This window comes from Apium graveolens, chromosome 10 (genome assembly GCF_009905375.1).
Source record: "Apium graveolens cultivar Ventura chromosome 10, ASM990537v1, whole genome shotgun sequence".
In the NCBI taxonomy this organism is placed as follows: domain Eukaryota; kingdom Viridiplantae; phylum Streptophyta; class Magnoliopsida; order Apiales; family Apiaceae; genus Apium; species Apium graveolens.
In genome coordinates this window covers 231648304-231663972 of record NC_133656.1, presented here as the reverse complement: position 1 = coordinate 231663972, position 15669 = coordinate 231648304, and the positions used below count along the sequence as shown (strand labels likewise).

At 33.8% G+C, this 15669-nt stretch overlaps 2 protein-coding genes across 2 annotated transcripts; both read left to right on the top strand.

Moving 5' to 3' along the window:
* The first annotated feature begins 4052 nt into the window (after positions 1–4052).
* LOC141688957 (uncharacterized) lies at positions 4053–10795 on the top strand. Its single transcript, XM_074493106.1, has 10 exons — positions 4053–4558; positions 5155–5238; positions 5346–6340; positions 7048–7136; positions 7234–7337; positions 7420–7519; positions 8747–8822; positions 8917–9031; positions 9113–9644; positions 9983–10795. The coding sequence occupies exons 1-10, from the start codon at positions 4258–4260 to the stop codon at positions 10473–10475; spliced, it is 2889 nt and encodes a 962-aa protein (XP_074349207.1). The 5' UTR covers positions 4053–4257; the 3' UTR covers positions 10476–10795.
* Positions 10796–11925: 1130 nt separating this feature from the next.
* Positions 11926–15362, top strand: LOC141689385 (uncharacterized). Its single transcript, XM_074493658.1, has 5 exons — positions 11926–12714; positions 13196–13254; positions 13617–13745; positions 14385–14520; positions 14806–15362. The coding sequence occupies exons 1-5, from the start codon at positions 12010–12012 to the stop codon at positions 15121–15123; spliced, it is 1347 nt and encodes a 448-aa protein (XP_074349759.1). The 5' UTR covers positions 11926–12009; the 3' UTR covers positions 15124–15362.
* Positions 15363–15669: the final 307 nt, after the last annotated feature.

Below are 15669 nucleotides of genomic sequence, written 5' to 3'. Positions count from 1 at the left end.
TCCAGCACTTATTGTTGAACTTAGCTCTAAACATATTGTTGAATGGCAGGAGGCTATGGCGAATAAGAGAAGAATTGCTACGAGCATGGGACCAGTTAAGTCTAATGTTCCAGTTAGATGGGTAACTCCTGAGGTGGGGTGGATGAAACTTAATGTAGATGCATCAATGTTTGTAGGTGCTAGTAGCTTTACAGTTGGTATGGTGTTGCGAGATGATCTGGGGACGTTTATCCAAGGAAGGAACTGTCGTATGGGAGGGGAGGTGAGTGTTGTCGAAGCAGAAGCTTTTGTGTTTTAGAGGCAGTAAAATGGATTGAAGTTAGTGGCTGGAAAAATGTTATAATAGAGAGTGACTCTCTCCTGGTGGTCGAGGCTATTCGAAGGGGTAGTAATTATCAGACGTAGGTGGGAAATCTGCTGGAAACTTGTCGTCAGAAGCTTAGTCATAGGTCGGATGTCAAGGTTCAGCATGTTAAAAAGCAAGCAAAGAAGTTAGCTCATTTGTTAGCTAGGCATACTTGTTTGTTAAATAGCTGCAATGTGTTTATGTCTCCTCCAGAGATGTTGTTGGAGACCTTATTATCTGATTGTTTGTTTAAGTAATGAAAGTTTAATTTTCAAAAAAAAAAATATTTAGCTGGATTAAAAATCTATGAGTGACAGAATGTAATGAAAAAAATGGATAATTTGATCACAGTTTGTAATAAACTGAAAATGCAGCTTGTGTTTGATATTATTATTAAAGACAATCAAACTATCATTTCTTAAATGATGTTGACTTGAGATTTTAGAACGATCTGCCGATCCAGCTTCACAACGATTTTATCTGATTATATATGAATGAATCAAGTATCTCATCTGAATCGCATATTATATTGTATTCAATTTTTTTTTAAGTAATTAAATTTTACTTTAATTTTAAAAAAGAATTTAATATAAGCTAAAAAATAATCAGCATGTTTCCATAGAAAAACACGCATACATTAAGATACATTGACCAAATACGTTAATTATTTTTCAAATTTTTATTAATAAAAATTTCACTATTAAATTTTTATTTATATATTTTTTTTCAAAATTATTAAACGGAACTATGCGGTCAATGCAATTTAAATTAGACACAAAAGTCCGGACAAGTAAATGAGGACGGAGGGAGTTATTAATTTTCAGAATTAATTTTTGTAAGTTTAGCAGAGACTAGCATAATAACTCGTGCGAGGCACAAGTCATTTTCTAGAATTTTTTTATGCATCATGCAATTATAATATTTTTAGAGCAACTCCAACCCTATACTTGTATAGACTCTTAAGTCAAATTCTGAAAAAACGGAGATAAAATTTCTCTCCAACAAGCTCTCTATCCCCTCTATAACATTAGGAGTTTCGAATATTTCCTCACTTTTAGGAGTGAATACCCACTCTTCAACTATTATTATATTATATTTTTCTCACCCGTCTATTTAACATAAATGACCTTAATGAGTAAAAAGATAGATACATAGTGAGTTTAAGGAGAATTGTTGGAGGAATTGTTTGATATTGGCTTCTAAATAATTAGGATCTCATTTATTTATATTATTTGTAGTGAAAATGCAAGGAGGTTATTGGAGTTGCTCTTGGTTGTTTTCTTATTTGTAAATGTTGCACAATGTTGTATATCAAATACAAATTGATTGTTTATCAATGTGTATTATTTTCATACAATAAATTACCAAATTACAGAACGTTTCTAATATAGCTTATTAAGCAAAATATATATATTATTGTTTGTGTTGTATAATTTGTATTTATTAAATGAATATAAACAAGGTAGTCAGTGTATGTTTAAAATGAAACGATTAAATTTAATCTGTAGAATGCCGTTAGTATGTTTACAAATAAAAAGCTAAAAATCAACATATATGTTGAATACCGAGTTGACCAAAAATTTTGAATTTTATTTAAATTAACTATATGTACTGCTGCTCTATACTATTGCTGAGTTCACTACTAACTTACAATTAATTTACTCAATTTAAAAAGATAAAAAATGCATAATTGAAGTCAGAATGACTTGCGATCATAATATACAATAATGTAAAATTTACATTACTGTTAATATTAAAGTTGATTTTAATAAAAAAATATTAGTTTTTGAAATTCAACGTATGTATGTATGGGAAAATGTTAGTTTTTTATTTACATTAGTGTTAACAAAGTAAGATTAAGTTATATGTATGTGTGTGTTTTAGCATGTAAATTATTGTATGTTACATTTCTTAGTAAATTATGATGGTTTCAATTATTTATATGCTAAATATTTGATTTATGTACATGTATAATCATTATTAATATCTAGTGAGACAATTGATTCCTTAAATAAGATGCATTTATAATTATTCAAAAATTAAAATAATGTAATAAATAAATTGCTATAATTTATATATGGTATTCACATTATCACTAACAAATAATCTATATCTATTTTTTACGCAACCAAGTATCAATCATGGTTATAACATAAAAATAAATTATATATTTTTAAGACTTATTATTGATATTTATGATTTTTTAAAAGAATTCGAAGGAAATTTTTTAATTATATCGTTATTTAAACCATTTTAAAATTTATTTCATTACGACTCTAATATTTTTTCATATAATAATTTGTTAACATTATATACTATTATCCTTAAATTAAATATTATTCAATTCGATAAAGTTTATAAATAGGAAATTTACCAAAAATACCACTTTTTATGAAGATATTTGCAAAAATATAGACGCGGGTTGCATTATCAGTTGAACTGCTTAATTCCTTCAAATTATTGAACAATATATATTTTTTCTTTAAATAATATAAAATGAATTGAATCAAATGCTAAAATATAGTATAGATATAACTTTTATTTGAATAATTCGAAATATTAAAATAATTCAAAATATTTGTACAATATTATCTTGATCAATAAATATTGCTAATCTAAAAGAATTCTTTTATAAAAGCTAGTTTTTTTTAAAGTGAAATATGAAAAATAAATTGGTTTAATATATCATCATAGTTTTAACAAATCTCGTGAGATCTCATATCAAATTTCGAATATTCTTAAAATCGGGACAAATCCCAAAAATAATAATGTGTTACCAGTAAAATTAGTAATTTTAATATAAATAACCAATTGACTTGATCCTATAAAGATCTCAAACACATTAATTTATATTAACATAACATATTAAAAAAATTCACATTATTAGTAAGATATTCTCGTCGAGCTTTTAATTTAAATTTACTAAACATACAATGAGATGATATTTTTCAGCTGGGTCATGTAGTCAAATTTCGAGTATTTTTTTAACAATGGGGCAAGTTGTGATTTCAAATTCGAAATAAACTAAAATGCATCGACTCATTATAATTCGAACTTATCTAAATATGTAATACCAATATAGATTATTTATATATAAGCGATTTTATTTTCAATATTTTTTAAAAAATTATATATGTACATTTTAATTATTTTCAATAATAATAAATATGTTAAAAATATATGAGATATATTTTCAAACTAAAAAATAATTAATAATTAAGTTAATAATCCATTTATGTACTATGCCTAACTTTATATTTGGAATTTAATTCTTTAAAATTAAATGTACAAATATTCAAGTAACTATCTTTAAAGTTAAATAACATATTCATTTAACACACTTACATATTATGTGTATGATAAAAAATATATGTGGCAATAGTGCAGTTGTACGGGGTTGTATGTGTATGATAAAAAACACATAACAATATGGTGTTGTGGGATGAGGTTGTATAGGTAAATGAAATATATTCCCACAAACCACATTTTTTATATAAATATTAAAAAATGGGTAGTTTGATCTTTTAAATAAGACTTTTTAATCTCATGAATATTATACCTTGTTCTTCTATTATATATAGAAGAGAAAGAGATTATTTCAAACATTTTCGATAAAGATTTATTGAAATTGCTTATATATATAATTTTAATATATAAGTATTTTCCAAAGACACATTAATGAAAGAAAATATAAATTTCAGTCGGCACCTAAATTCGATTCATAAATTTCCACCGCTGAGTGCTAGCGAACAAGTTCTCACATCGTTGTAGTTGGTAGAAGATAAGATATATAATCTGTCATATACATAGATTTTACCAGCTGATAACAAACAAAAACAACATCATCTTCAAAACCCTAAATTCAATTTAGTTTCCATCATTTCAAAACCCTAGAATTCACTAATTTCACCATGACTTCTATATCTACGACGTGGAGTCCGAGCTCTTTTCAGCTGCGATTAGCTTTCACTTGTCGAAAACAACCGCCTCAATTTGTTCGAATTCGTCGAAGTCACCGCCTCGATTGTCGATTCAGAGTGTTTTGTGTTGATGGAAATGGAACTGGAAATGGAAATGCTACTGAGGTTGTACGTGTGGAGAATGATGCTTGGGGCGGTGAGAATTTGAAGAGCTCTAGTGATGAGTTTTCGGGGTGGTCTGGTGTTAATGGGAGCGAATCGGATGAGTCGAATGGGAAGAAGTGGAATGGGGGTAAGATAGGTGTATGTTGTGGTTATCATTTTATTGGATTATGTGATTATTGTAGTTTGTGAATTTGGTGAATTTGTTTCGGTAATTTACGCTTTGAATGGGGGAATGTATGTGTTTTTACTGTTTATATGAATTTTGTTGTACTAGTTTTTAATTTGTAATGCTAAGAGCGGAGGTTAGGTATAGGTTAGTGTTACGGATAGAGTTGGATATGATTTGTCGTTAAGCTTTGGAAATTGAGTTTGGAGTTTTTGAGCAAGATTCAAGAAATTGGTAGTTATTTGACGGATATGCTTTAGTAGGTAGGATGTAATAACCACGTTACAGTATAGAAGAAATGTGCCGAGTCCCGTTCTCCCATCAAAGCTAGTGGCCTTTGCCGTGGAAACACACATAGATCTCTTTCCCTGGCGGAAAATCCTGTTTTTCTATTTACCGTGTTCTCTTACATCACCAAGTACTTTTGCTGTGTGTTTTTTATTGACCAGTAAATTTTGTAATCTGTGTGTTTTGTATAACTATTAAGAATTACATGCTTTTGGTGTAGGTAATATCTCTTGACAACTAATAACGCTTTTAAAGTAGTTTGTTATCAGGGATTGTGGGAGCTGGAGTTGCTGGAGTTATTTTATTTGCTGGACTAACCTTTGCTGCATTGTCTATAAGCAAGAGAAATTCCAGTATGTACTTAATTAGTTCTGTGTAACATTTACAGCTGTATTATTAAATATATTTTTTCCTCCTTCGTCCCCTGATTTCATCTGTAAGTAATTATTGGTTTTGACAGAACCTGAAGAATACATGTTACCTCTGGAAACAAAGCAAGAGCTAGCATATGATACAGCTGATATTAATGATACTTCCGAGGAGCAAAAAATTGAGAGGAAGAGTCCAACACTTGACCCTGATGGTAGCGAATATAGGGCAGTTATGGATCAGGATTCTTTTTCTTATAAAGAAACTGATGAAGGCATATCTGAATCTGGACTCAATTCTGATAAGGAAATGGCCAACTCAGCTGATGTTGCCTATGATAATTCCATTCAAGAAGATTTGCAAAATAAAGGGGATGCTGATGACATACCCGTTGCTCCGGAAGGTACCACACCACCTTTCGTTGCATCCAGCTTTGTGGAATCCGAAGGGAGACTTGCAGAAAATTTGAAGATAAATTCTGAATTCAAGACTTCTGATGATTCTCAGCTTAACGATTCATTGGTCTCAAATACTAGTAGTACAAATTTAAGTACTAACCTTCAAGAGGGAGTACCCAGGTCAAATGAAAGAGAGGATTCCAAAATTTCACCAGATTTATCATCCAGTTCCATTGCTGAAACTCCTATTGCGTCTCTAGATTCTAATATGGCGGTCAATTTGGAGATAGATGTTGATTTAGAGGATCAGGTATCAGGCCAAGAAAATATGGAGGCTATAGGTTTGCAAGTGGAGAGCGAAGGTCTCAATGTAGTCAAACTGGTGGAAGTCTCAGCTGAGCAAGTATCCCTAGAAAATAATGTACCTGAAGGTGGACCTTCTGCATCAACACTGGTCTCACCACTAGCTTATCCTTTTGCAAATGAGTCGAATGAGATTGGTTTTGATGAGATGAAATGGAGCGGATCATTTTCTGACTCGAATTCTGGGAATTTATCATTTTCTGCCGGCATGCCTGCCCCATCTGTAGTTTTTCCAGCTCTACAGGCCTTTCCGGGGAAGGTCTTAGTTCCCGCAATTGTTGATCAAGTTCAAGGGCAGGCGTTAGCAGCTTTGCAAGTTTTAAAGGTAACTTTCTTTTGTTGCGAAAATTAGTGAAGTTGGTGTTAATGAAGGAATTGTGTTTCGTCGACAAATATCTTAGTGACATTTCAGATTCTATGGCATCATACATTGGCATTTAAGAACTTTAAAAAGGAAAAGGAAAAGTACTGGTACATCGAAATTCTTCAAGGAGGAGGACACGTGGAAGTGAAAAGACTCCTTACCAGTCTGGTTACCTTAATAATAGTTACTACTTCATACTTGGATATTGGAATGTTCTAAAACATATTTTTCTATATGCTTATTAAACCAACTTGTATAATAAGCCAAATACTTTTTCATACTCTGAGGTTTAAGTTAGTGTTAAAGTTATGCTGATTTGACGAGATCAGTGGGAATGAGTTTTTTCACTGTTTCCAACCATCTTCTTATCAATGAGTGAATAAGTTTTTCTTCTCTTGCTGTCCAATTTTGAAACAGTTTTACCTGAACCCTCTAGCAAACATACTCACTTCTCAGGTTCAAGTATTCCACTTGCTCTTAGCTCTTGCATTCATGGTCTGAAAGGGGTATAGATTGTCTATAATATAACTGTTTGTTGCACATCAATATTGTTCGCAATCATTTTTACACTGTATTCTTTTTCACCAAACTAGAAAATAATTTGATTATATAAAATGTTTTAAATTTCTAGGGTTTTAGTACTTAATCTTGAAGCATAAACTTTTCAGGTCATTGAAGCTGATGCTCAACCTGGTGACTTGTGTACTCGTCGGGAATATGCTCGCTGGTTAGTTTCAGCCAGCAGTGCTCTATCTAGGTATGCATGGGCAGCATGTCCCTTGTTTCAAACTAATAGAAGAGTGTATCCCCACTTCGTCATTTAAAAAATATATATTTATTCAAATTCCGTGTAGGAACACTGTCTCGAAAGTTTACCCTGCAATGTGTATAGAAAATTTTACTGAGCTTGCATTTGATGATGTTACACCTGAAGACCCTGATTTTCCTGCCATTCAAGGTGAAAATAGTAAAAGATTCTTTTTTTTTTGCTTGAAACTATGTTGTTGTGGGCTACTTTCTAAATGGCTTGGACTTCTCAGGCTTAGCAGAAGCTGGGCTTATTGCCAGCAAGCTTTCAAGACGTGACATGCGTTCTTCTTCTGAAGTTGAAGAGACTTCCCTCTGCTTCTGTCCTGAAAGGTAGTCTCATAGTTCAATCATGCTTTCATTTATAACTTTAAATAGTCTGCTCTATTTCGATGCTCCTGAACCACCAATATGTTGTAAAGCAGAATTTGTGATCGTTCATTTATTTCTTGCCTTGTCAATTAGCAGAGCTATATGTGTAACATCTCCTAAGGAAATTTTTTGAACTTTTTTACTCTTCCAAAAAATACTTATATATGACAAAGAAAAATAAATTCATTTGAGTTTTTAAGTTGAAATTTGAAAATGAAAGGTCTCATCTCCTGTAAATTACTATCCATGACCCATTTAAATTTCTTTACCTGCTGGAGGAAAAGAGAATGAGTTAGCAGTGAATGAAAAGCTAAGATGTGGATATAAGAACAAGCATATGACATGATAACCATATAAATTTTACAGTATATGAAAACAGACAGACTTGCTGAAGAGTTGCAGACAATAAAAGAGTAAATTACAGTATCAGACTATCAGTAATGGGCTCAATAACATTTTCATATTTTTAGTTAAAACCTACATGGAAGTCTAGAAATACAAATATTACGACCCTGAAGTTGATAACTTGGCATTTAATCCTGGGACTAAAATAGTTTGGTTAAATCCTATCATGTATAAGTTCCTTTATTATTTTTGCGAGTTTTTCTTTTTAGATCCATTGCATGTTTGGACCTTTTGATGTCTTGTGATATTCAGTGAAATTCTTTTTTTTTAATCATTCAGAGGGTCCAAATTGTCAACATTGTCAGCTCTAGAATCACATATTACATTTAAACATTAAAGTTTGATGATGTGTATCTAGTCTTAAAGTTGAGCTTCAAATGTTGTTTAGCCTAGGTAATGTTTTGACTCACAATTGTAAATATGCAACCTTCCCGGACAAACTGTGGGAATTTTCACTAACTTCTACTAGCAACAAGTATAAAAAAAATTATATCGAAAGATAAGCATACATTTGGTATTTAAACAAGGTATTTTTTTAATTATTACACTAGTCCAAAGGTATTTAACCATGCATTAAATAAATGTTACATATTATTAGATCAACAAAAAATGAATTTACCAGATGTAAATTATGGGATTTGTTTTGATTTGTTTTTTAATGATTATATAACACATAAACCTCTGTAAAATTTTGTTTCCACATTTTACAAATATGTGGTGCGTGTATGATGTATTCTATTTTTTTATATCTTTATTTTAACATATTGACATCTCTTTCTCCAGTCCCTTGTCTCGTCAGGACCTTGTGAGTTGGAAGATATGTCTTGAGAAAAGACAGCTTCCGATAGCTGACAAGAAGGTACTCTAAGTTCAATACACATTTAATTGCATCGGTCGTTTATATTAGACTTGTATGATAAAGTTTGAGAGTAATGTACCATGTGCTTGACCAGATTCTCCAACAAGTTTCTGGGTTTATAGACATAGATAAAATCGACCCGGATGCATGTCCTGCACTAGTTGCTGACTTGTCAGCAGGAGAGCAAGGAATAGTAGCCCTTGCATTCGGTTAGTTTGATTCCTACCTGACTGTGTCTTCATTAGTTTTCATTCTTACAAGATTTTGAGATTAATATTTATTTCTGACAGGTTATACAAGACTATTTCAGCCTGATAAGCCAGTTACAAAAGCTCAGGCTGCTATCGCCCTTGCTACTGGCGAGGCATCAGATATAGTTAGTGAAGAACTTGCGCGTATTGAAGCGGAGTCTATGGCAGAAAATGCTGTTGCTGCACACAGTGCACTAGTAGATCAAGTGGAGAGAGATGTCAATGCTAGTTACGAGAAAGAGCTTTTGCTAGAAAGGGAAAAGGTTGATGCTGTGGAGAAAATGGCTGAAGAAGCAAGGGCAGAGCTACAGAAACTGAGAACTGAGCGAGAGGAAAGGAACGTTGCGTTGTTGAAGGAACGTGCTGCTGTTGACACAGAAATGGAAATAATGTCAAGGTTAAGGCGTGAGGTTGAAGAACAGTTGCAGAGCCTGATGAGTGACCAAGTGCAAGTATCTTATGAAAAGGAAAGGATAATTAAGCTGCGGAAGGATACAGAGATGGAAAATCAGGAGATCGCCCGGCTACAACATGAACTGGAAGTGGAGAGGAAGGCTTTGGCTATGGCCAGGTATGCAGTTTACACACAGGAAAATGATTATTTTTGTAGACAAAGTTCTAGTCTTTTGGTGTTAACAAGGTCATGAATAAAACATGCTAGCGCTAACTGTGAATGCCTGCACAAGTCAAATCAATCAAGCATTAGCCCGTAGAGGTAGTGGTTAGATGAACTCAGTGATAGCATGCCCTGTAGGGCCAATTCGTGGAAGTTCTTTTATTTTTTTCTGTCAAAGCTGTTAGCCTGTTGGATATTTAGCATGCCTCTGGTTACCTTACATATCAAGCTCTCGTTAGCTTTGCTGTTTGTATGACCTGTACTAATGTGCAAGTTCACAATTCGTCATGCAGGGCTTGGGCTGAAGATGAAGCGAAAAGAGCAAGTGAACAAGCTAAGGTGCTAGAAGAGGCTAGAGATCGGTGGGAGAGGCGTGGCATAAAAGTCATTGTTGATGATGATCTCAATGATGAGGCCAATGCTGGGGTTTCTTGGCTCAATGCTGGAACTGAAACATCAGTTGAAGGAACCGTCAGTAGAGCCGAAAGCTTGGTGGATAAGCTTAAGGCACTGGCGTTTGATTTAAAAGGGAGATCCAAAGATACAATCGACAAGGTCATACAAAAGATACATGTGTTAATATCTGTCTTAAAAGAGTGGATAGTGAAAACAAGGGGCAGCTGTGTAGAGCTAAAAGATGCTACGGTATCCAAAGTAGCGGGGTCTTTACAGGAGTTCCAACAGAGTTCAAGTGAGTTCATTTCAAATGCCAAGGAAGGGGCAAAGCGTGTTGCAGGAGATTGCAGGGATGGAGTTGAGAAACTTACACAAAAGTTCAAAACCTGAACATTACTCGTATCCTCTTCTGGAGTGTTTCCAACAATCCGATTTTGCCTAAAGCTAAAATGTACTTCTATATATACCTTGTGTTATTTTTCCCTGTAACCTTGATGATAATGCCCAAGTATACTTCAGTGACCTGCTTGTGGTTAATTGTGTTGTACACACTGTATCCTACAGTCCAGTCAGAGTCAGGGGTCAAGAGTTACAGGCGTGTCTTTGTTGAACAAATTATGTAATGGTTATAGGAAATAAATGCCAATCCCAAATTTATGCCAAGACACAAGTCAGTTGTTTCCGAATAAATTGGTACTCTGTTCTGATAATCATTTTGCTAATATAAATTGCTACTTTGTTATTTCTAATAAGTATATTCAAGTGATTTATAGGATATGCCAGTATAAATTACTGCAGCCATGTTAGCTTTTGTCCAAAAATTATGCAGGTTCTTTATGCTTGGATCATGTACGTTCTTATTTTTGCACTAGTCTTTAATATACTATATTAATGAGGATCCCACTGCTAATTGTTTCTGGTTTGGAATCGTAGTGCATATGACGTCTAAGTTTGCACTTTCTAGTGATTTTTTAAGTGCAAGCTTGAGCCATGCACCAACTCTGGTATATAATAATTTGAATCTTGTCGATACTTTCTTGAGCATATTATGAATATTTAGCTAGCTACTATTCTACAGAAGATTAATATAAACAATTAGTACTCCTGGTTAGTTGGGTTTGGAGTTGACTTGTTACCAGGTATCCCTCCCTCTTTCCACATTTTCTGTTGTTCTTCTCTTTCACTCTCTACTATTGTTTCATATCAATTCTTGTTTGAATTATACTACAACTCTAATTTCACTGTTATCACTCAGGATTCTCCCATTGTTATACAACAATCTATACAATTTCAACCACTTCTCTTGATCTTATTCCATGCATGATACACTTATATTCACCAGTTCAAAGTTCGAAACCCGGCCTTTTAGCTAGGAATGTGTTTGCATACAAACTAATTCAGCCAACAAAGTACAAACAAGTGAACATTACCTGTATTGTTAGTTTATATTATTTGTAGTGAATCATGCATCTGTGAATTAGGATCATATATGATGTTTTAGATTCTGTAGAACATCTTATATTAATCTTTAGTGAATTGTGTGTGTGTATATATATAGTGAATCTTGGATGTTCGTATTTAAGATGATTTGCAGTAGAATTTGAAACTTATGTATACAGGCATGCTTCTTGTAAGTTGTCATTCTGTTAAGATTTTGTCGAATTGAAAAAACACCACAGTTTCTGAGTACCCAGTTCTGTTCTTTCTGGTATCATAAATTTGCTACCAAAATTTGAGTGCCAGCTTGAGAGCTACTCTTGTTAATCTCTGAATTCTGAGAATATCTAACATGTCACCTTTGTTAAGCACACTAACTTTGCTGATGGATATAATGAATATGCCTAAGTTGTGCCAATAGCACTTTTTGGACGGATGCCAAATTCCTCCATCCTGATCATCTTATAAACAGTAAATCCAACCTAAAATGTCCATTTTATGTGGCCTCCCGCTCCTTGAATGTGTTTATTGTCTGGCATGTGCCAGTTGGGCATGGAAACGTTGTCTTCACACTGCAGGCCATGACAGTGAGACTTGGGGGCTAGCCAGTGCCCAAGAATTCCAGCCGGTGCCTCGGCTATGTCGGTACATACTAGCCATTTATGAAGATGATATTAGGAACCCATTGAGAGAACCTCCTGGAGGTTATGGGGTTGATCCAGACTGGTTGATTCAGAAAAGAACTTATGAAGATACCTATGGGCATTGCCCTCCATATATTTTGTATCTTGATCATGCCCATGATGACATTGTTATTGCCATCAGGGGACTTAATTTGGCAAAGGAGAGCGATTATGCAGTTCTATTAGATAATAAGTTAGGTAAAAGGCAATTTGATGGTGGTTATGTTCATAACGGACTACTAAAAGCAGCTGATTTAGTTTTGGACGCGGAATGTGACACTTTAAAGGTATTAATGGAGAAATACTCAAATTATACTTTGACTTTTGCGGGGCATTCACTTGGCTCTGGTGTTGCAGCATTATTGGCCATGGTGGTAGTACAAAATCTTGAAAGATTGGGTAATATATCAAGGAAGAGGGTCAGATGCTATGCTATTGCTCCTGCCCGTTGTATGTCTCTAAATTTGGCAGTAAGACATGCAGATGTTATTAATTCGGTTGTGCTACAGGCAAGTGCTTTTTTCTTTGTGTTGCAGGTCTCAATTGTACCTTTTTTCTTTCTGTTTTAGCTATCAACTTGTTTACATGTCAAATTCCATTGGTCTTTAAACCATTGTGAATAAAATCTATATGAAACGGGAAGGACACATGAAAACAGATGAATGCAAACTTTCATTAATATGACACGAGCGTCTTTATGTGAAACATATTAGCTTCTTTTGCCATAAGATTCTCATCTGAACTGCCTCAGATTCTAGTAGATGAATTCCATTGTTCTTAAGTTATTTATGTGTATTTATATTATTTTTTACTACGAGTTGGCCAAATCTTGCTGGTTCCCATGTATTATGCTTGTTCTTAAACTGCATAAGATATTCTGATTCCCAATTAAATGTTGGATGCTTCTTTAATGAAGCTGTGAATTGTGATCAGTATGCCATTGCTTTTCATACATCACCCTAATGCTGGCTTTATATTTGCTGAATGCAGGATGACTTTTTGCCACGAACAGCCACCCCCTTGGAAGACATATTCACGTCACTTTTCTGGTAAAATACAAATTGGAATTTATTACTTCTTGGTACCTTCTGCTGTTGTCAGGATCCTGAAGTTATACGATACTCTTGCACAAGAAAGATAATTCATACTTAGTATTTCTACTCACTTGATTTACTTTGCTCTTTTAATCATGGAGGACTTGTTGCTCTTTAAATCATGGTGGACTTACTGAAAGATGCCTAATACATCCAAGTCTTTTTTTTCTTATTTGCTTATTTGATATCTTTAGGTGTTCTACTGAAGTAAGCTTGGAAGTTGACTGTTCAGCTAATTGATTGTTTTTAAGATGTTTCGATAGTTTCTTTTCAACTTTTTGGAGATTTAATGCAAGTCTTATATCTCCCTTCAACAGTTTGCCATGCATACTATGCCTAAGGTGTATGAGAGATACATGCATAACAGAGGAGAGGATGATCAGAGATCCAAGGAGGCTGTATGCACCTGGTCGCCTCTACCACATTGTTGAGCGAAAGCCCTTTAGGTATATATACAAGTGCAAATAGCAAATATTTTATGTACATTTAATCAATGGGTTCTTGATTACGACAGAGAACTACCTCGAACACTCTTAACATATGTTCAATAGCATACTCTTCATGTTGCCTACTTGAATATGTTGAAGGTGTTTCTGCATAGCATGAAAGAATTCTATTTGTAGTTGGTTTTTTTCTCTAGGAAATAAAGTCCACTTTCAATCTGATTCTAGTACAGTAACATAATTTCTCTTAGGTTTCTCATAATTTCATTGTCATCCCCTTATTTCTTTGTAAGTATCTATGGTTGGCATGAATTTGGACCAAAATAAAATTTTGATATGAACACTTAAGGAAATTTGAGTCTTTTTTCCCTGCAGAACATTAAGTTTAAATGCCTTTTAAATTTTAGATGGCACATATCTGACATGTGATATGTGATCTTCTACCAAATCATATTGTTCTTTACAATTTACAAACAAACACATCCCACATGGATATGTATTTAATAAGTGGTTGATGACTAGGGATGTCCTTCCAATTGACTCACTTAAATCGGCACTGCAAGTCTATAAGAGTCTGTCATTATGTTTTCATAAATGATCAGTCTGAAATTTGAATGTTCTATGTACGGTTTTGTTTTGCAGATGTGGAAGGTTCCCACCAGTTGTGAGGACAGCAGTACCTGTAGATGGGAGATTTGAACACATAGTCCTTTCCTGTAATGCTACTTCTGACCACGCCATTATTTGGATCGAGAGAGAAGCCAAAATAGCTCTGGACGTGAGTCACCATTCCTTACTTAACTAGTAGCTGACTTGGTGATGACAAAATAGCATTTCTAATGAGAAGCAAGTCTTGGTCAAGAATGCATTTTGTCGATGAAAGATAAAAGTAGCATTCTTTTCTATTATCTATGTTAAAATAGAATCAGAAGAGAAGATGATCTGCTTGTAATCGTTCACAACTATGTATCTGGTCACCGTGCTTGCAAGAATAGAACTCAGTATTTGATTACTATGTATAAACTATAGAGTATGTTATTTATTAAATCTTGTTATTATTCAGATAATGCTGGAGCAAGATCCTATTATGGAGATTCCAGCAAAACAAAAAATTGAGCGACAGAAAACTTTGGACAAAGAACATAGCAAGGAGTACAAGGCTGCACTGCAGAGAGCTGTTACATTGGCCGTACCCCATGCTTTTTTACCTTCTACATATGGAACCTTTGAAGAGAAAGAAGTCGGGGAGAACTCAAACATGTCAAGTGGAGATTCATGGACTGAATCATTCAAGGCGAGGGAAAGTTGGGATGACTTAATAGAGCACTTGTTTGAAAAGACCGACTCTGGTAACATGGTACTGAAGAACATCACGCCCTGAAGATTAATATGTAAATGCAATACGATAACTACAATTTGCAGTAGCCTAGTTGTTCATGCTTGGATGTAAACATAAGCTGTTCGCGACATACCATGGAGGATCTAGGATTGCAGCAAACACAATTTGTACAGATGCCAATAGGCCTAATGCATTATTGTACTATCATTTTGTTCATTGTATTTGTAAAGTGCACAGATAAGTAAGTTGCAGACTTGCTAAACATGGATTCATTATGTTAATTGTTTTTTAATACATATCTTTAAGGTAGAGTCGATCCTTTTTGACAAAATGTATTCTATTACCAATTTTTTGTTATTTTGGATAGGCATTTTCACTACTTTCCACCTTCAACTGCCCCCAGATGCGCGCGAACCGTGCAAAATACCCACGAAATACGTATTTCAGGGATACATATTCAGCCATTTAAATTTTAACAAAGAATAACATGCGTATTCACTTTTGATTTTTAAAAAAAATACGCTTTTGATTTTATAAAGAATTCGCATGTTCAACATGCGTATTTATAAAAAAACAAAAAGTAAATAC

Bases quoted from the DNA above. Each gene is read 5' to 3' on its own strand.
- LOC141689385 (XM_074493658.1), top strand. From the start codon at position 12,010: ATGTCCATTTTATGTGGCCTCCCGCTCCTTGAATGTGTTTATTGTCTG. The intron at 12,715-13,195 runs GCAAGTGCTTTT...TGCTGAATGCAG, and splicing joins TTAATTCGGTTGTGCTACAG to GATGACTTTTTGCCACGAAC. The intron at 13,746-14,384 runs GTATATATACAA...TTTGTTTTGCAG, and splicing joins GTTGAGCGAAAGCCCTTTAG to ATGTGGAAGGTTCCCACCAG.
- LOC141688957 (XM_074493106.1), top strand. From the start codon at position 4,258: ATGACTTCTATATCTACGACGTGGAGTCCGAGCTCTTTTCAGCTGCGA. The intron at 7,137-7,233 runs GTATGCATGGGC...AATTCCGTGTAG, and splicing joins GCCAGCAGTGCTCTATCTAG to GAACACTGTCTCGAAAGTTT. The intron at 8,823-8,916 runs GTACTCTAAGTT...GTGCTTGACCAG, and splicing joins TTCCGATAGCTGACAAGAAG to ATTCTCCAACAAGTTTCTGG.